Here is a 17,423-nt window from a genome sequence, read left to right on the forward strand (position 1 = left end):
TCGGGGGATCACCCAAGTACACTCTTATGCTAAATATCAATGAAATTGGTTAACTGGTTCTTGAGATATCGTGCTAAAAAGGGTGGCAATGACAATATCTTGAATATCTCACTGTGACCTTGAAATTGATCCCAAGGTCACCTTAATCAACTGGTATCGAGGATCACCCAAGTACACTCTTATGCTAAATATGAATAAAATTTGATAACTGGTTCTTGAGATATTATGCTAACAATGGTGGCAATGACAATATGTTGAATATCTCACTGCGACCTTGAAATTGATCCCAAGGTCACCTTAATCAACTGGTATCGGGGGATCACCCAAGTACACTCTTATGCTAAATATCAATGAAATTGGTTAACTGGTTCTTGAGATATCGTGCTAAAAAGGGTGGCAATGACAATATCTTGAATATCTCACTGCGACCTTGAAATTGATCCCAAGGTCACCTTAATCAACTGGTATCGGGGGATCACCCAAGTATACTCTTATGCTAAATATCAATGAAATTGGTTAACTGGTTCTTGAGATATCGTGCTAAAAAGCGGAAATGGATGGATGGACAGACCGGCAGGTGGGCAGATGGACATGCTGATCACGACATCCCCCAATATTTCATGCCAGAGGGATTAAAAAGGTAAACTAACCCACACTATGTAAAACTATGTACACATTGTGCACCAACAAGACACAAAACACTAGAATGAAGAAAAAACAAACAGGGACTGTGCTTTGGGGTGTTGTGTAGAAAATAAAAGCACAAAGAGGTAAAACAAAAAGGCAGTAGCAGCAGTTACCTGATGGAATGATAGCTAATAGATGCCAGGGGGCAGCATAGAAAAGGAGCATGAAGATCAAGCAGAGCATAAAAGTAAAGATATGAAAGGGGGAAGACACAAGTACAGTGACAGAGTGAAAAAAAAATGGAAGGATAAAAGATAATACAACATAGAGGAGAATAAAATAAATAAGAGCATTTTATGTGGTCAGTTCAGAAGCTGGAAAATATATATATATATATTACACACACTGAACAAAAATAAAAAACGCAACACTTGTTTTAGCTCCCATTTTTCATGAGCTGAACTCAAAGATCTAAAACATTTTCTATATGAACAAAAAACCTATTTCTCTCAAATATTGTTCACAAATGTGTCTAAGTCTGTGTTAGTGAGCACTTCTCCTTTGCTGAGATAATCCATCCCAACTCACAGGTGTGACATATGAGCCAGTCATCAGTTTTGGCCTAATCGGTACCACTGAAGGTGAGTAAACGACACTTAGAATCCAGCCTCAGTGTATCATGGCCTATATAAAAATGTATGATAGCCATCCCAGGGTGGTAGCTGTAGCCAGGTTGAGGTCGATGAAGAATTACATAGAGATCAAAATTTTAAAATGCTCCAATCACGTTGAAAACTATATCACATTATTTGTCTGATCATAACAATTCCAAAAAAGTATAGTTTGTACTATCTATGATGGAATGCTCTAAGGTTATGGGGAAAAACAGCAAAAATGGTGACAAAGGTCAATTTCAGTTTATACAGGGGTCAAAAGTTTAAGTTGCTACAATTCAGTAAAAAAACAGATGCAAATTATTATTTGGGTTAATAGGGTTCTAATAAGGAATAGTTTGCACCATCTGTCATGCTTAGTTATCATGTTACAGGGTAATATATGTCACATGTCATCGAATCCAATAGATGTTGACCTTGTTTGACCTTTACCTTGGAGACCAAACATTGAGCACAGTCAAAACTATTCCATTTATTAATCCTTTTATTTCAACCAATAAGTTGCGTCATTCTGTACTGAAAATGGAGCAACTTTAAATTTTGACCCCTGTACAAACTGAAACTGACCTTTGTCACAATTTTTGCTGTTTTTACCACATAACTCCAAAACATTCCATCACAGATAGTCCAAATTATACCTTTTTGGAATCATTATGACCAGACAAGTAATGTGATATAGTTTCCAACATGATTGGAGCATTTTTAAAGATTGACCTATGTGTAATTCTTCACTGACCCCTACCTGGCTACAATTACCACCCTGAGATTGCTATCATAAATTTTTGTGTACGCCATGATACACTGAGGCTGGATTCTAAGTGTTGTTTAGTCACCTTAAGTGGTACCGAAAACCTGCTTGGTCCATGGACTATGTCAAGATGCTGATTAGACAGCATGATTATTGCACAGGTTAGGCTGGCCACAATAAAAGGCCACGCTGAAATGTGTGGTTTTCCTTTATTGGGGTGTCTGGGGGGAGGGGGGGTGTCAGATAACCAGTCCGTATCTGGTGTGACCACTATTTCTCTCACACAGTGAAAAGTCTTTTTCGCATAGAGTTGATCAGAAGCCAGATGCCACTGAATGTGTTCATTTACCCACTCAATTCAGTTACGATGATGAACTGCAGTCAGGTCGAGACCCCATGAGGACGACAACCATGCAGATGAGCTTCCCTGAGACGGTTTCTGACAGTTTCTCTCTTTGGTTCTGCAAACCGATTGTTGTAGCAGATGTCCAGCTGGCTGGTCTCAGACGATCTTGGAGGTGAACATGCTGGATGTGGAAGTCGTGGGCTGGTGTGGTTACATGTGGTCTGCGGTTGTGAGGCCAGTTGGATGTACTGCCAAATTCTCTGAAATGCCTTTGGACACGGCTTATGGTAGAAAAATGAACATTCAATTCACAGGCAACAGCTCTGCTGGACCGTGGACATTCCTGCAGTCAATACACCAATTGTACGCTCCCTCAAAACTTGTGACATCTGTGGCACTGTGCTGTCTGATAAAACTGAACAATTTAGAGTGGCCTTTTATTGTGGCCAGCCTAAGGCACACGTGCGCAATAATCATGCTGTGTAATCAGCATCTTGATATGGCACACCTGTGAGATGGGATGGATTATCTAGGCAAAGGAGAAGTGCTCATTAACACAGATTATTTTGTGTAGATAGAAAATGTTTTACATCTTTTTCAGCTCATGAAAAATGGGAGCAAAAACAAAAGTGTTCTGTATATATTTTTGTTCAGTGTAAATTAAAAGTGCATATGTGTGCGTGTGTATGGCTTTGATCACAGAGAAACAGGGTGAGTTGCCATTAGCCGTTTGGTATGCTTATGTATTTTGGGTCAACCATGAAAGTCACTATAAAGAAAGGTGACAGGAGTAATATTTTTTGAGAAATCGGGGATATTATGTTACAACAGTGAACAATGGATGTTGGTATCACCATTAATCAGTTCCTGGTAACCAGACAAGCTCTGAACAAAGGAAATATCCCAGCCTTGCCAGTTGTGAAACATGACATCAACTAAATGTGCCAAATAATAAATACAATTGTTCACAAAATATTTTAAAAAAATACTTTTTTCACATTGTCATTATGTGTAGAATTTTGAGGGGGAAAACAAATTTTATGCATTTTGGAATAAGGGTGTAACATAATAAAATGTGTTGTGAAAGTGTAGTGACAAGGACCCACAACAGGGGGCGCAAATGAACGGCCAATAGATGAGCCAAAAAGTAACAATTTAATGTTGTGAAACGTGCACAACGAAATGCAGACAATCTCAGAATATAATTACAGTCAAATCACAAAGGTGACGTGTGGGCAGGCTCGAAGATAGAAGACGTCTGTCCTGAGAAGAGCCGGAACCACACGATTTCCGCTGCCACAGAACCTGGTGAATACTGGAGCCGCCAAGTCCCGAATTCCCGGTGATCACCGTCCCCGACTGTCGGATCTGGTACTGCTGGCGAGAACAAAGACAGTCAAGTGTGGGTGTGTGTACACCCAGTAACAACAACGGTGGGAATGCCACCTCCACCTCTCACTCAATATTCAGTAGAGTACCGCAGTGATTCCTCAGAGGAAAAGAGTGCCGTCCTGCACTCACTCAGCTTCCACAGAAAAAGGAACCGGTACTCTTGGAAACACTCACAATATACAGATATATTGCAAAAGAAACGGCTGAGGATATTACCTCCAAGAAGGTACGATATCTCGGCAACGAGGTGGAGATAACGTCTGGTCTTTATGGAGTGCGATGATGAAGAATGTGTGACAGCTGTCAGGAATTAATGAGTGACAGCTGTCACTCCCGGCTGTGTCCGTGGTGGCAGCGCCCTCTCGTGCCTGAAGCCCGCACTTCAGGCAGGGCGCCCTTTGGTGGTGGGCCAGCAGTACATCCTCTTCTGGCGGCCCACACAACAAAAATGTCTAACAAGTGAAGTGCTGTGAATATTTTCCGGATGCATTGCATATTGAAACTCGCGTGTTCCATGTGATCCATGGGCTCTAGATTGGGTCATGTTTTTAAAATATGTAGCTGACAATTTTCAAGGGTGGAAATAAATTAAGCAAAGCTCACACACACACACACACACACACACACACACACACACACACACACACACACACACACACACACACACACACACACACACACACACACACACACCTTTTTGTCTTTTCTGCATTCTGGCACAAGCAGGTGCTTCTAATTTTAGACATGCAGAAACAAAGACAGTGGTGGAACACATCAAATGCAATACACTTTTCAGTCATGGTGCTGGCAACATGACACTTAACTAAACTGGCTAAACCAATTGAACTACAAAAACACAAGAAATCAATAACACTAACAACACTATTAAACTAGCTAATATCTTAGCTAATATCGCCAATTTCTCCAAAAATGTTAGTCGTAATGCACAGCACCATTCCTTGTGGCATAGATTATATGATCTTAAATTGAAAAGTATTACTTGAACCATTTCTGTAAATCTATAAATTTAGCCAGATGGATTTGATAGTCTGAAAAGTACTAAATTAGAAATTTTGATGGGAAATGTGCACTAAAAAATAATAAAATTAAGAAAGACTGCACTGTACCCCTCCTCGTGGCATAGATTATATGTCTAACTTTCTGTTTTTGCAGCGTTCATCCTTGACCCAAAATACATAATCAATCAATCAATCAACTTTTTTCTTATATAGCGCCAAATCACAACAAACAGTTGCCCCAAGGCGCTCCATATTGTAAGGCAAGGCCATACAATAATTATAAAAAACCCCAACGGTCAAAACGATCCCCTATGAGCAAGCACTTGGCAACAGTGGGAAGGAAAAACTCCCTTTTAACAGGAAGAAACCTCCAGCAGAACCAGGCTCAGGGAGGGGCAGTCTTCTGCTGAGACTGGTTGGGGCTGAGGGAAAAAACCAGGAAAAAGACATGCCGTGAAGGGGGGCAGAGATTGATCACTAATGATTAAATGCAGAGTGATGCATACGGAGCAAAAAGAGAAAGAAACAGTGCATCATGGGAACCCCCCCCACAATCTACGTCTAAAGCAGCATAACCAAGGGATGGTCCAGGGTCACCCGATCCAGCCCTAACTATAAGCCTTAGCGAAAAGGAAAGTTTTAAGCCTAATCTTAAAAGTAGAGAGGGTGTCTGTCTCCCTGATCTGAATTGGGAGCTGGTTCCACAGGAGAGGAGCCTGAAAGCTGAAGGCTCTGCCTCCCATTCTACTCTTACAAACCCTAGGAACTACAAGTAAGCCCGCAGTCTGAGAGCGAAGCGCTCTAATGGGGTAATATGGTACTATGAGGTCCCTAAGATAAGATGGGACCTGATTATTCAAAACCTTATAAGTAAGAAGAAGAATTTTAAATTCTATTCTAGAATTAACAGGAAGCCAATGAAGAGAGGCCAACACGGGTGAGATATGCTCTCTCCTGCTAGTCCCCGTCAGTACTCTAGCTGCAGCATTCTGAACCAACTGAAGGCTTTTTAGGGAACTTTTAGGACAACCTGATAATAATGAATTACAATAGTCCAGCCTAGAGGAAATAAATGCATGAATTAGTTTTTCAGCATTACTCTGAGACAAGACCTTTCTGATTTTAGAGATATTGCGTAAATGCAAAAAGGCAGTCCTACATATTTGTTTAATATGCGCTTTGAATGACATATCCTGATCAAAATGACTCCAAGATTTCTCACAGTATTACTAGAGATCAGGGAAATGCCATCCAGAGTAACGATCTGGTTAGACACCATGCTTCTAAGATTTGTGGGGCCAAGTACAATAACTTCAGTTTTATCTGAGTTTAAAAGCAGGAAATTAGAGGTCATCCATGTCTTTATGTCTGTAAGACAATCCTGCAGTTTAGCTAATTGGTGTGTATCCTCTGGCTTCATGGATAGATAAAGCTGGGTATCATCTGCGTAACAATGAAAATTTAAGCAATACCGTCTAATAATACTGCCTAAGGGAAGCATGTATAAAGTGAATAAAATTGGTCCTAGCACAGAACCTTGTGGAACTCCATAATTAACTTTAGTCCGTGAAGAAGATTCCCCATTTACATGAACAAACTGTAATCTATTAGACAATATGATTCAAACCACCGCAGCGCAGTGCCTTTAATACCTATGACATGCTCTAATCTCTGTAATAACATTTTATGGTCAACAGTATCAAAAGCAGCACTGAGGTCCAACAGAACAAGCACAGAGATAAGTCCACTGTCCGAAGCCATAAGAAGATCATTTGTAACCTTCACTAATGCTGTTTCTGTACTATGATGAATTCTAAAACCTGACTGAAACTCTTCAAATAGACCATTCCTCTGCAGGTGATCAGTTAGCTGTTTTACAACTACCCTCTCAAGAATCTTTGAGAGAAAAGGAAGGTTGGAAATTGGCCTATAATTAGCTAAGATAGCTGGGTCAAGTGATGGCTTTTTAAGTAATGGTTTAATTACTGCCACCTTAAAGGCCTGTGGTACATAACCAACTAACAAAGATAGATTGATCATATTTAAGATTGAAGCATTAAATAATGGTAGGACTTCCTTGAGCAGCCTGGCAGGAATGGGGTCCAATAAACATGCCGATGGTTTGGACGAAGCAACCAATGAAAATAACTCAGACAGAACAACCGGAGAGAAAGAGTCTAACCAAATACCGGCATCACTGAAAGCAGCCAAAGATAACGATACATCTTTGGGATGGTTATGAGTAATTTTTTCTCTAATAGTCAAAATTTTGTTAGCAAAGAAAATCATGAAGTCATTACTAGTTAAAGTTAATGGAATACTCAGCTCAATAGCGCTCTGACTCTTTGTCAGCTTAGCTACAGTGCTGAAAAGAAACCTGAGGTTATTCTTATTTTCTTCAATTAGTGATGAGTAGAAAGATGTCCTAGCTTTACGGAGGGCTTTTTTATAGAGCAACAAACTCTTTTTCCAGGCTAAGTGAAGATCTTCTAAATTAGTGAGACGCCATTTCCTCTCCAACTTACGGGTTATCTGCTTTAAGCTACGAGTTTGTGAGTTATACCACGGAGTCAGACACTTCTGATTTAAAGCTCTCTTTTCAGAGGAGCTACAGCATCCAAAGTTGTCTTCAAAGAGGATGTAAAACTATTGACGAGATACTCTATCTCCCTTACAGAGTTTAGGTAGCTACTCTGCTCTGTGTTGGTATATGACATTAGAGAACATAACGAAGGAATCATATCCTTAAACCTAGTTACAGCGCTTTCTGAAAGACTTCTAGTGTAATGAAACTTATTCCCCACTGCAGGGTAGTCCATCAGGGTAAATGTAAATGTTATTAAAAAATGATCAGACAGAAGGGAGTTTTCAGGGAATACTGTTAAGTCTTCTATTTCCAAGATCTAAGATATGATTAAAGTGGTGGGTGGACTCATTTACTTTTTGAGCAAAGCCGATAGAGTCTAATAATAGATTAAATGCAGTGTTGAGGCTGTCATTCTCAGCATCTGTGTGGATATTAAAATCGCCCACTATAATTATCTTATCTGAGCTAAGCACTAAGTCAGACAAAAGGTCTGAAAATTCACAGAGAAACTCACAGTAACGACCAGGTGGACGATAGATAATAACAAATAAAACTGGTTTTTGGGACTTCCAATTTGGATGGACAAGACTAAGAGACAAGCTTTCAAATGAATTAAAGCTCTGTCTAGCTTTTTGATTAATTAATAAGCTGGAATGGAAGATTGCTGCTAATCCTCCGCCACGGCCCGTGCTACGAGCATTCTGACAGTTAGTGTGACTCGGGGGTGTTGACTCATTTAAACTAACATATTCATCCTGCTGTAACCAGGTTTCTGTTAGGCAGAATAAATCAATATGTTGATCAATTATTATATCATTTACCAACAGGGACTTAGAAGAGAGAGACCTAATGTTTAATAGACCACATTTAACTGTTTTAGTCTGTGGTGCAATTGAAGGTGCTATATTATTTTTTCTTTTTGAATTTTTATGCTTAAATAGATTTTTGCTGGTTATTGGTGGTCTGGGAGCAGGCACCGTCTCTACGGGGATGGGGCAACGAGGGGATGGCAGGGGGAGAGAAGCTGCAGAGAGGTGTATAAGACCACAGCTCTGCCTCCTGGTCCCAACGCTGGACAGTCACAGTTTGGAGGATCCAAGAAAATTGGCCAGATTTCTAGAAATGAGAGTTGCTCCATCTAAAGTGGGATGGATGCCGTCTCTCCTAACAAGACCAGGTTTTCCCCAGAAGCTTTGCCAATTATCAATGAAGCCCACCTCATTTTTTGGACACCACTCAGACAGCCAGCAATTCAAGGAAAACATGCAGCTAAACATGTCACTCCCGGTCCGATTGGGGAGGGGCCCAGAGAAAACAACAGAGTCCGACATTGTTTTTGCAAAGTTACACACCGATTTAATGTCAGCTCTCCCTGGTTTCGACGTGATCAAAGCTATATCCACACATGCACACCGAGGCCACTTAGCTATTATAATATAGATTTAATGTAATTGTATGCAAATCACTCAAAAACAATATTTATTTTTGATCTGTGGTCCTCCATCCACATTCATTCACATTATGGCCCTTCAAAGGAAGAAATTTAGGCATTTAGATTAAATTTTAAAAAGACTGAGTCAATAAATTTGGCATTGATCCTTAGAGTAACCACAGGACTGATGAAGTACTTAAAACATTGGATTATACAACTCTAATCCAAAAATGCATGTGCTGAGGAAATTAGACAATTCGACCATTTCAGTATTTAAAAACATCAAATAAGATGAGATATTCTTGATTATTATTAAAATGCAGCAAAGAAAAGAAAAACTATTCTTACAGTATACCACACAAGACATTAAGGTGAACTTTATTATACGAGTGATCATCACAGTCCGACTGCATGGCTGCTTCTGAGTTGACTTCTAAATTCTACTTACTTCTGAAAAGAGAAAATCCCGATGACTACGGCGACAGAGATGAGATCTGAAGTGATCCAGGTAAAGTTGTAAGTTTTCTGGCTCTGAAAGACAAGAGAAACAAATGTAGTGTCCAGGGTTCACCACTAGAGGTCACCATCACTGTGCAATGTCTCCTGCTGCTGAAATAATGCAAACATTGTGATGTAGCTCTTCTTACTGTCCTTGTGCGTGTTGCAGACCGAACAGTCCCCCTAAAAATCGGTCCCCCCTGATGACGCGGTTCACGGATTATCACCTTGTTTCTGCTTCAAACTGCACTGCAGTCATCATCTGTCTCAGTGACAGATATCTGAAGCTTAAATACAACAATCATTTCCACATAAATTCAGCATTATTTCATCATAAACGGCAGGGGAAGCGATCAGAACGTCATGGCTAAACGAGCTGCTAGCTGATGCGTTCACTGCGTGTCAGACATTTCAATGCGTCACGGAATTTCGCCTTGTTTCTGCTTAAAACGGCCTCGTTTCTGCTTATAACTGACTTTAGAATGATGTGAGAGGTTTTACCTTTATCATCTGACGGTTAATAATCCCATTAATCCATTTGATTGATTGCTTTGATGGGCTGCTGTGGTCTGAAATGACGCATGAACAGATTCAAAGGATTCAAAGGAATTTTATTGTCATATGCACAGAAGAACATGTTCCCTGCACAATGAAATATGCCTACTGCATTTAACCCATCCTAACTGCCAGTAGGGGCAGAAGTCGCCATTAGGCGCCCGGGGAATGCATGCAAAAGGCAGACCGATTTTTAGGGGCGGACCGTTTGGTCTGCGACACTGAGCTAAAGTCTGGCTCTGAGCTCTGTCATGTCCTCGCCCCGTCATTGTCATCATGTCTCGTGATCTTGACTCTGTGCATGTGTGTGTGTTTGCATCAAAGTGAGAAAAAGAGAAAGCCGGTTACCATGAGCCAGATGGGGTAAGGCACTTTCCTGAGGACTTGAGGGGCATCAGAGGACACAGAAGGCACCCCGCTGCACCACAGAATGGAGAAAAGCCAGGGCTGGTTCACAGGGTAGACAGTCACACTCACATTATTGGTCAGATAATCCCTGAGAGAAGGAGACATACATGCCAGCACTGACAAACGGCCTCATCACTTTAACTGTATTCACCCAGGAGAAAGGTTAGCGGGGTTTACTTGTACTGCCAACCCATCAAATCCACAACACCTCCTTTAATAGGTCAGATTTTATCGAGCTCATGAAAATTTGCAATGTTTAAAAAACATTAATCTTCCAACATCAATAAACTGACCCGGCAACGTAAAGACTGTTTTTTTTTTCTTTTTTTTTCTTATCTCTTCATGTGGCATATGTCTTCATGGAAGGTTCAGCCTGCTACAGTTCATCATGGATACTTGCTACCAACACAATGGCATATCTATACCTCTCCTAGTGGCAGAGACTATATGGCTAATTTGAAAAGTATCACTTGAATAGAGTTTGTAAAATCAGATGGAAAAATTTAATAATCAGAAAAATCCTAAATAAAAAAAGTGAAACAACAATAAAACTGAAACTTTGCACAGCACCATTCCTTGTGGCATAGATTATATGATCTTAATTTGAAAACTATTATTTGAACTGTTTTTGTAAATCTATAAATTTAGCCAGATCCATTTGATAGTGTGAAAAGTACTAATTAAAATTTTTTGGTGGGAAACGCGCATTAAAAAAATAATAAAATTAAGAGAAACTCTGCACTGTACCCCTCCTCGTGGCATAGATTATATGTCTAAATTGAAAATTTTTGATTGAATAGATTTTCTAAATTCAGATTTGTTAGGCAGAAAATTGCTAAGTGCAAAATAAAAAACAAACAAAAAAAAGCAAAAATTTTAATGACAAATTGCTCTGTACCTTTACCAGCTGCACAGATTATATGATATTGATTTGAAAAACATTACTTGAATAGTTTCTGTAAATTTAGCCAGACACAATAGAAAATTATAAAGTAAAAAAAAAAAAAGTGCCCCCCCCCCATTAAATTTAATTAAACTTTGCACTGCACCTCTCTTTATGGCATAGATTATATGAGTTTAATTTGAAAACTACTGTTTGATTTTTATATATATATATATATATATATATATATATATATATATATATATATATATATATATATAGATTTAGCTGCACAAATTTAATAAGAATTTCAAAGTTAATTTATTTTATTTAAACAAAATTTTAAAATTCATTAAATAAAATTAAACTTTGCAAGGCATCTTTCCTGGTGACATACTTTATGTAAAGACAATTTGAAAAGTATTACTTATTGTTTGTATAGATAATTAAATTTATCTTTGTTATGCACCTCTCATAGTGGCATAGATTATATGAGCCAATTCAAAGAAAATCCCTAAAACTGTTTGTAAAAAGTGTCTTGGGACGAACAGAAGCACGTATAGAAGGTCAGAGTGAATTCCTTGCTTTTATTGTATACTACCACTCCTTTCGGTCAGTGGAACCATTAAACCTTGGACCTCGTTCTCTTTTCCTGATTGCAGTCTCTTCATCGTGTTAAGCAGCAGCAGACGTTTATTCTTACTGAATGTCTTGGGGGCTGACTTTGCTGTAATGGAGGGTCACGCTGGTAATTCCACGCTGCTTGATCTCCTGTGCCGACAGCTTCTCATGGGTTGTCTGCTGAAGTCCTCGAACCCTTCCCCTGTCTGTATCAGGTGTCAGCGTCACCTGGTGGCAATACATGATTCAGAAAAAGTTTGCGCTCAAACAGAAGAACGTGTGGTCATTCAAACATCAGTGTATATTTAAGTGATGAGACGCCTCCTGGGCCCTGTTTCATAAAGTGGTCTAATCTTTTAGTCAACTAAACTTCCGCAGTCGACTATGGTTAGTCACCCAACATTAGCCGTCTAATCACTGTTTCACATTGACGGCTAAACTTGTAGATTAGCCGTCGTACATTAGTCAACGATTTACATGGGCATAATGGCCTCGTGAGTGCCGTTGTCAAGAAACGGCTCCAATATGTGACAGTTTTGTTTACTTTCGGGTGGGTCCATCTGCTACAAACATGGCCAAGTCCGCCGCAACAGAGGAGAAGAGCTCCCAACTTAGGCACCTATAAACACCTCCAATGGATTATTCCGGTCCCGGAACACCCGCTCCAGCCGCAAGTCTGTCCTTCCTTCCTCTTCCATCAAGTGGTGGTACATGATAGCTGCATTTTTTTGAGGTAAGATACTGACGTTTTGTTGACTAGAATAAGATTAGCCTCCCTTGTACCAGGCTAAAAACTTTAGTCGGTAACGCAAAACTTTAGCCGACTAAGCGCTTTGTGCAACAACTAATGTCAAAACATGAGCCGACTAAGTGAGTTTAGTCCACTAAGCAAGATTAGACCGCTTCATGAAACCGGCCCTGGCGGGTATCAAACGCATATTTTCCACAACATGGAAAAGGTGAGTTTCAAACGGAAAAATTTCATACATGTTACTCATCTGCAGTTGGTTACAAAAGACTTTTAAGTAAACAAAGGCTTTTCACCCTCTTTTGGTTAATTCCTGCTTTCTGCAGAGCCCACAGGATGTCCATGAACCAGCTTCGGTGGCGTGGATGCTGTGGTGGAGGCCTGCGGATGTTCAACAGTGCAGAGCTGTTGGCTCTGGCTGCCAGACGTAGCATTTCCACCAGGCTGCAAATTGTCTGGTTGCCAATTCTGATGCGGTCCCTCGCTGTCAGGGTGTTCACTGTCCAGTAGGGGTCAGTCTAGAGTCAGTGCAAAAGCAAGAAAAACTCAGTGAAAAACTCAACGATAATGATATACATCCTTTACTCTATCTCATATATATCTATATCTATCTATCTATATATATATATATATATATATATATATATATATATATATATATATATATATATACAAGGGCTGTCAATAAAGTATAGGTCCTTTTTATTTTTTTCAAAAACTATATGGATTTCATTCATATGTTTTTACGTCAGACATTCTTGAACCCTCGTGCGCATGCGTGAGTTTTTCCACGCCTGTCGGTGACGTCATTTGCCTGTGAGCACTCCTTGTGGGAGGAGTCGTCCAGCCCCTCGTCGGAATTCCTTTGTCTGAGAAGTTGCTGAGAGACTGGCGCTTTGTTTGATCAAAATTTTTTCTAAACCTGTGAGACACATCGAAGTGGACACGGTTCGAAAAATTAAGCTGGTTTTCGGTGAAAATTTTAACGGCTGATGAGAGATTTTGAGGTGATACTGTCGCTTTAAGGACTTCCCATGGTGCGAGACGTCGCGCAGCGCTCTCAGGCGCTGTCGTCAGCCTGTTTCAAGCTGAAAACCTCCACATTTCAGGCTCTATTGATCCAGAACGTCGTGAGAGAACAGAGAAGTTTCAGAAGAAGTCGGTTTCAGCATTTTATCCGGATATTCCACTGTTAAAGGAGATTTTTTTTAATGAAAGACGTGCAGACGGGTCTGCGCGTCGGGACGCAGCCGGCGTGGTGCGGTGGCACAGGAAAAACACCTCCGTGTTGATAACAATTTGTAAAATGTTTGATGGCTTTCAGTGGAGTGAGTATATGAGAAATTGTTTAACAGCTGGACATGTTCCAACTTGTCCTTAAGGCTTCCAACAGAGGTGTTTTTCCTGTGGCGGAGCGTCGCGGCGGCTGCGAGCCACGTCTTTCATTAAAAAAATCTCCTTTAACAGTGGAATATCCGGATAAAATGCAGAAACCGACTTCTTCTGAAACTTCTCTGTTCTCTCACGACGTCCTGGATCAATAGAGCCTGAAATGTGGAGGTTTTCAGCTTGAACAGGCTGACGACGGCGCCTGGGAGCGCTGCGCGACGTCCCGCTCCGTGGGAAGTCCTTAAAGCGACAGTATCACCTCAAAATCTCTCATCAGCCGTTAAAATTTTCACCGAAAACCAGCTTAATTTTTCGAACCGTGTCCACTTCGATGTGTCTCACAGGTTTAGAAAAAATTTTGATCAAACAAAGCGCCAGTCTCTCAGCAACTTCTCAGACAAAGGAATTCTGACGAGGGGCTGGACGACTCCTCCCACAAGGAGTGCTCACAGGCAAATGACGTCACCGACAGGCGTGGAAAAACTCACGCATGCGCACGAGGGTTCAAGCATGTCTGACGTAAAAACATATGAATGAAATCCATATAGTTTTTTGAAAAAAATAAAAAGGACCTATACTTTATTGACAGACCTCGTATACACTCTTCATTAACATTCAGATTTGTGAGAAAATGCATTTAATAACTGCAGGCAGACTGTAGATCAATGGAGATGGATTTTACTTCAGTACCTCCAGAAACCACTGGCCTGCGTTCAGACAGCGAACCTCTGTCCAGTTGAAGAATGAAGCGTCCTGGTCTTGTCTTTCTGTAAAGACCTTGCTCACATCTGTGGTTCGTTTGAAAGTGCGATCTCGCGTGAGGAATGGAACCCCGTCCACACTGTAACACACAAAGTCCTAAGAAAAAAACTCTCTCACACACACACGCACACGCATCTTCAACCGCTTATTCCAATTAAGGGTTGCGGGGGGCTGGAACCTATCCCAGCAGTCAGAGCGTAAGTAGGGGCACACCCTGGACAGGACACCAGTCTGTCACAGGGCCTAAGAAAAAACTTTAACATAAAATTCCATCTATATTTAACTGTAAAAAGTCAAAAATAGATTTTGCAGAATGTAACCTGTTGAAATGTTCTTGCGGAAACACGTTAACTGTGTACATGCTCACTCTGTTAAAAAAAATAAATAAAACCAGACATGTTACCGTTATTGTGTAATTCACACTCTGAACCCAGATTAAAATGTTACTGATGTGTTGATGATGACCTGATGGTGACGTCGGCTTCCAGGGTGCTGACTCCCTGCTGCAGGGCTCTGTTGAAGGACACCACAGTGTTTTCTGGAGCCAGCTGGAGCACAGACACGAAGACGATGACAGTCAGGCAGTGTAGACAGAAAACAGAATGGAAATGTAAACTAGGTCAGGTCAGGTCAGGTCTGGGAGTATGCACTGGCGCACCACATCCACCACACCACAGAACTGTTGTAGGTCTTGGATGGCAACCGGTCCATCCCCAATTCCTGATGGTAGTCATCTTGTCCAGTCAAGTGAAATGTGGCCTTCCCCTTGGCATTTTTAGCCTCTGTGGTCCTCAACACTGAGGCACCTTCATGTTGGATCAGGTACTGAGAAACACGCAACATGACTAAAACATCACAGATGATCTTCCCTCACAATGCAAGTCATAGGAATCATCAGAGGTTCACTAAACAACCATTCATTTGACAAAAAGTCATTCCAATGATGCCCAAGGATCCTCCAAAGAGACATCGTACCAAAGACATCTTGTTGTCACCTTGGTGCTCTGCTTTGCAGTCAGGTCTCACAACCATATAGTAAGACAGGAAGCAGCCAAGAGACTTGGACCTTCGTTCCCCTGCAAAGATATTGGCATCACCAAATGCCTCTGTCCATTGTTGTCATGGCTCCATAAGCTCTTCCCAGATGTTCCCCAGCTGAGGACCCATTAATATCACTGACATTAACGTCACTGAAGCGATAAGAAAACGTCTCGACACATTGAACACAGACAAGTTCAGGATGTCCCTGAAAGCCTGGACCTTCGTCTTGATCCAGGACAATCAAACGCCCAGACACTCCAATTCCTCACTCAGCTTCTCAAGTGATACATTCTTGTCCCCAAAGCACTGCAACAGCGACTGCAATAGGATGTTTGGAGAAGTCTGTTCTTTGCATAAGTGATTGTCTTATTTCTGTGTACCAGATTAAAATTCGATCCAACTTTAACCATCACCATTAGACAGTAAATCACATGCGTATACTTCACAGTTTCTCAAAAACTGTATTTCTGAACCAACTAATAATTTTGGTCTGCTGACAGAAAAGAGTTCTGACAAAGTGTCACCGTTTAACATCACTGTGTCACAATGTTTGGATTTATTGCCTCCACTATGGAGGTTATGTTGGAACCTGCATCTCTTGGTGAGGTTATCACCACAATTAACCAAAACATATGAAATTTATTAGACAGAAGAGGGACAAAGGTACGGTGCAACCAGAAAGTATTCACAGTGCTTCACTTTTTCCACATTTTGTTATGTTACAGCCTTATACCAAAATGGATTTTTTTCCCTCAAAATTCTACTCACAACATCCCATAATGACAACATGAAAAAAGTTTTTTCTTTTTAAAATTTTTTGCAAATGTCTTAAAAATAAACTAAGAAGTCACATGTACATAAATATTCAACAACTTTGCGCAATACTTTTTGATGCACCTTTGGCAGCATTTACAGCCTCAAGTCTTCTTAAATATGATGCCACAAGCTTGGTGCATCTTTGGACAGTTTTGCCCATTCCTCTTTTCAGATCTCTGTGCATACTTATGTAAATGTGATTTCTTTTTTGTTTGTTTTGTTTTCTAAATTTGCAAAAATAAAAACAAACAAACAAACAAACAAACAAACAAAAACACTTTTTCGAGATACAGATACAGATTCTTTATTGCAGCCTTTCAGTGCAAACATAAACCTGAGTAAATCACATGCAGACTTGAAAGGTCTGGGGAAGAAAGACAATAAACCTAAAATTTAACAAAATTAAAAAGGTATGCCCAGCCTGCAAAAAAAAAAAAAATATATATATATATATATAAGTACCTAGTTACAAAAAAGATTACATATAAAAAAGAGATTAAAAAAAGAGAAAAGTATGTTCAGAAGAACAGCGTAGTTTGATTAAAAAGTTGATTGGAGAGGGGAAACCGTATACGCAGGTGCAAAAAATTATAGGCTGTTCATCTACAATGATCTTCAATGCTTTAAAATGGACAAAAAAAACAGAGACGTGGAAGAAAACAGAAAACAACCATCAAAATGGATACAAGAATAACCAGAATGGCAAAGGCTCACCCATTGATCAGCTCCAGGATGATCAAAGACAGTCTGGATTTACCTGTAAGTGCTGTGACAGTTAGAAGATGCCTGTGTGAAGCTAATTTATTTGCAAGAATCCCCCGCAAAGTCCCTCTGTTAAATAAAAGACATGTGCAGAAGAGGTTACAATTTGCTAAAG

The 17,423-nt window shown here is 40.3% G+C and overlaps 1 protein-coding gene across 2 annotated transcripts in view; it reads right to left on the reverse strand.

Annotated features, from left to right (window-relative positions):
- Positions 1-17,423, reverse strand: part of gdpd5a (glycerophosphodiester phosphodiesterase domain containing 5a) — a 94,388-nt gene that overhangs the window by 15,505 nt on the left and 61,460 nt on the right. Inside the window, exons 9-15 of one of the 2 annotated variants that reach the window (XM_034178946.1) lie at positions 15,155-15,237; positions 14,618-14,768; positions 12,835-13,056; positions 11,873-12,018; positions 10,227-10,374; positions 9,274-9,356; positions 801-815 (exon numbers count right to left, since the gene is read on the reverse strand). In XM_034178946.1, the coding sequence (XP_034034837.1) occupies positions 801-815; positions 9,274-9,356; positions 10,227-10,374; positions 11,873-12,018; positions 12,835-13,056; positions 14,618-14,768; positions 15,155-15,237 (848 nt within the window). The remainder of the gene's footprint in view (positions 1-800; positions 816-9,273; positions 9,357-10,226; positions 10,375-11,872; positions 12,019-12,834; positions 13,057-14,617; positions 14,769-15,154; positions 15,238-17,423) is intronic. The other variant, XM_034178947.1, reaches the window with a different exon arrangement.

Source organism: Thalassophryne amazonica, chromosome 9, assembly GCF_902500255.1.
Source record: "Thalassophryne amazonica chromosome 9, fThaAma1.1, whole genome shotgun sequence".
NCBI lineage: Eukaryota > Metazoa > Chordata > Actinopteri > Batrachoidiformes > Batrachoididae > Thalassophryne > Thalassophryne amazonica.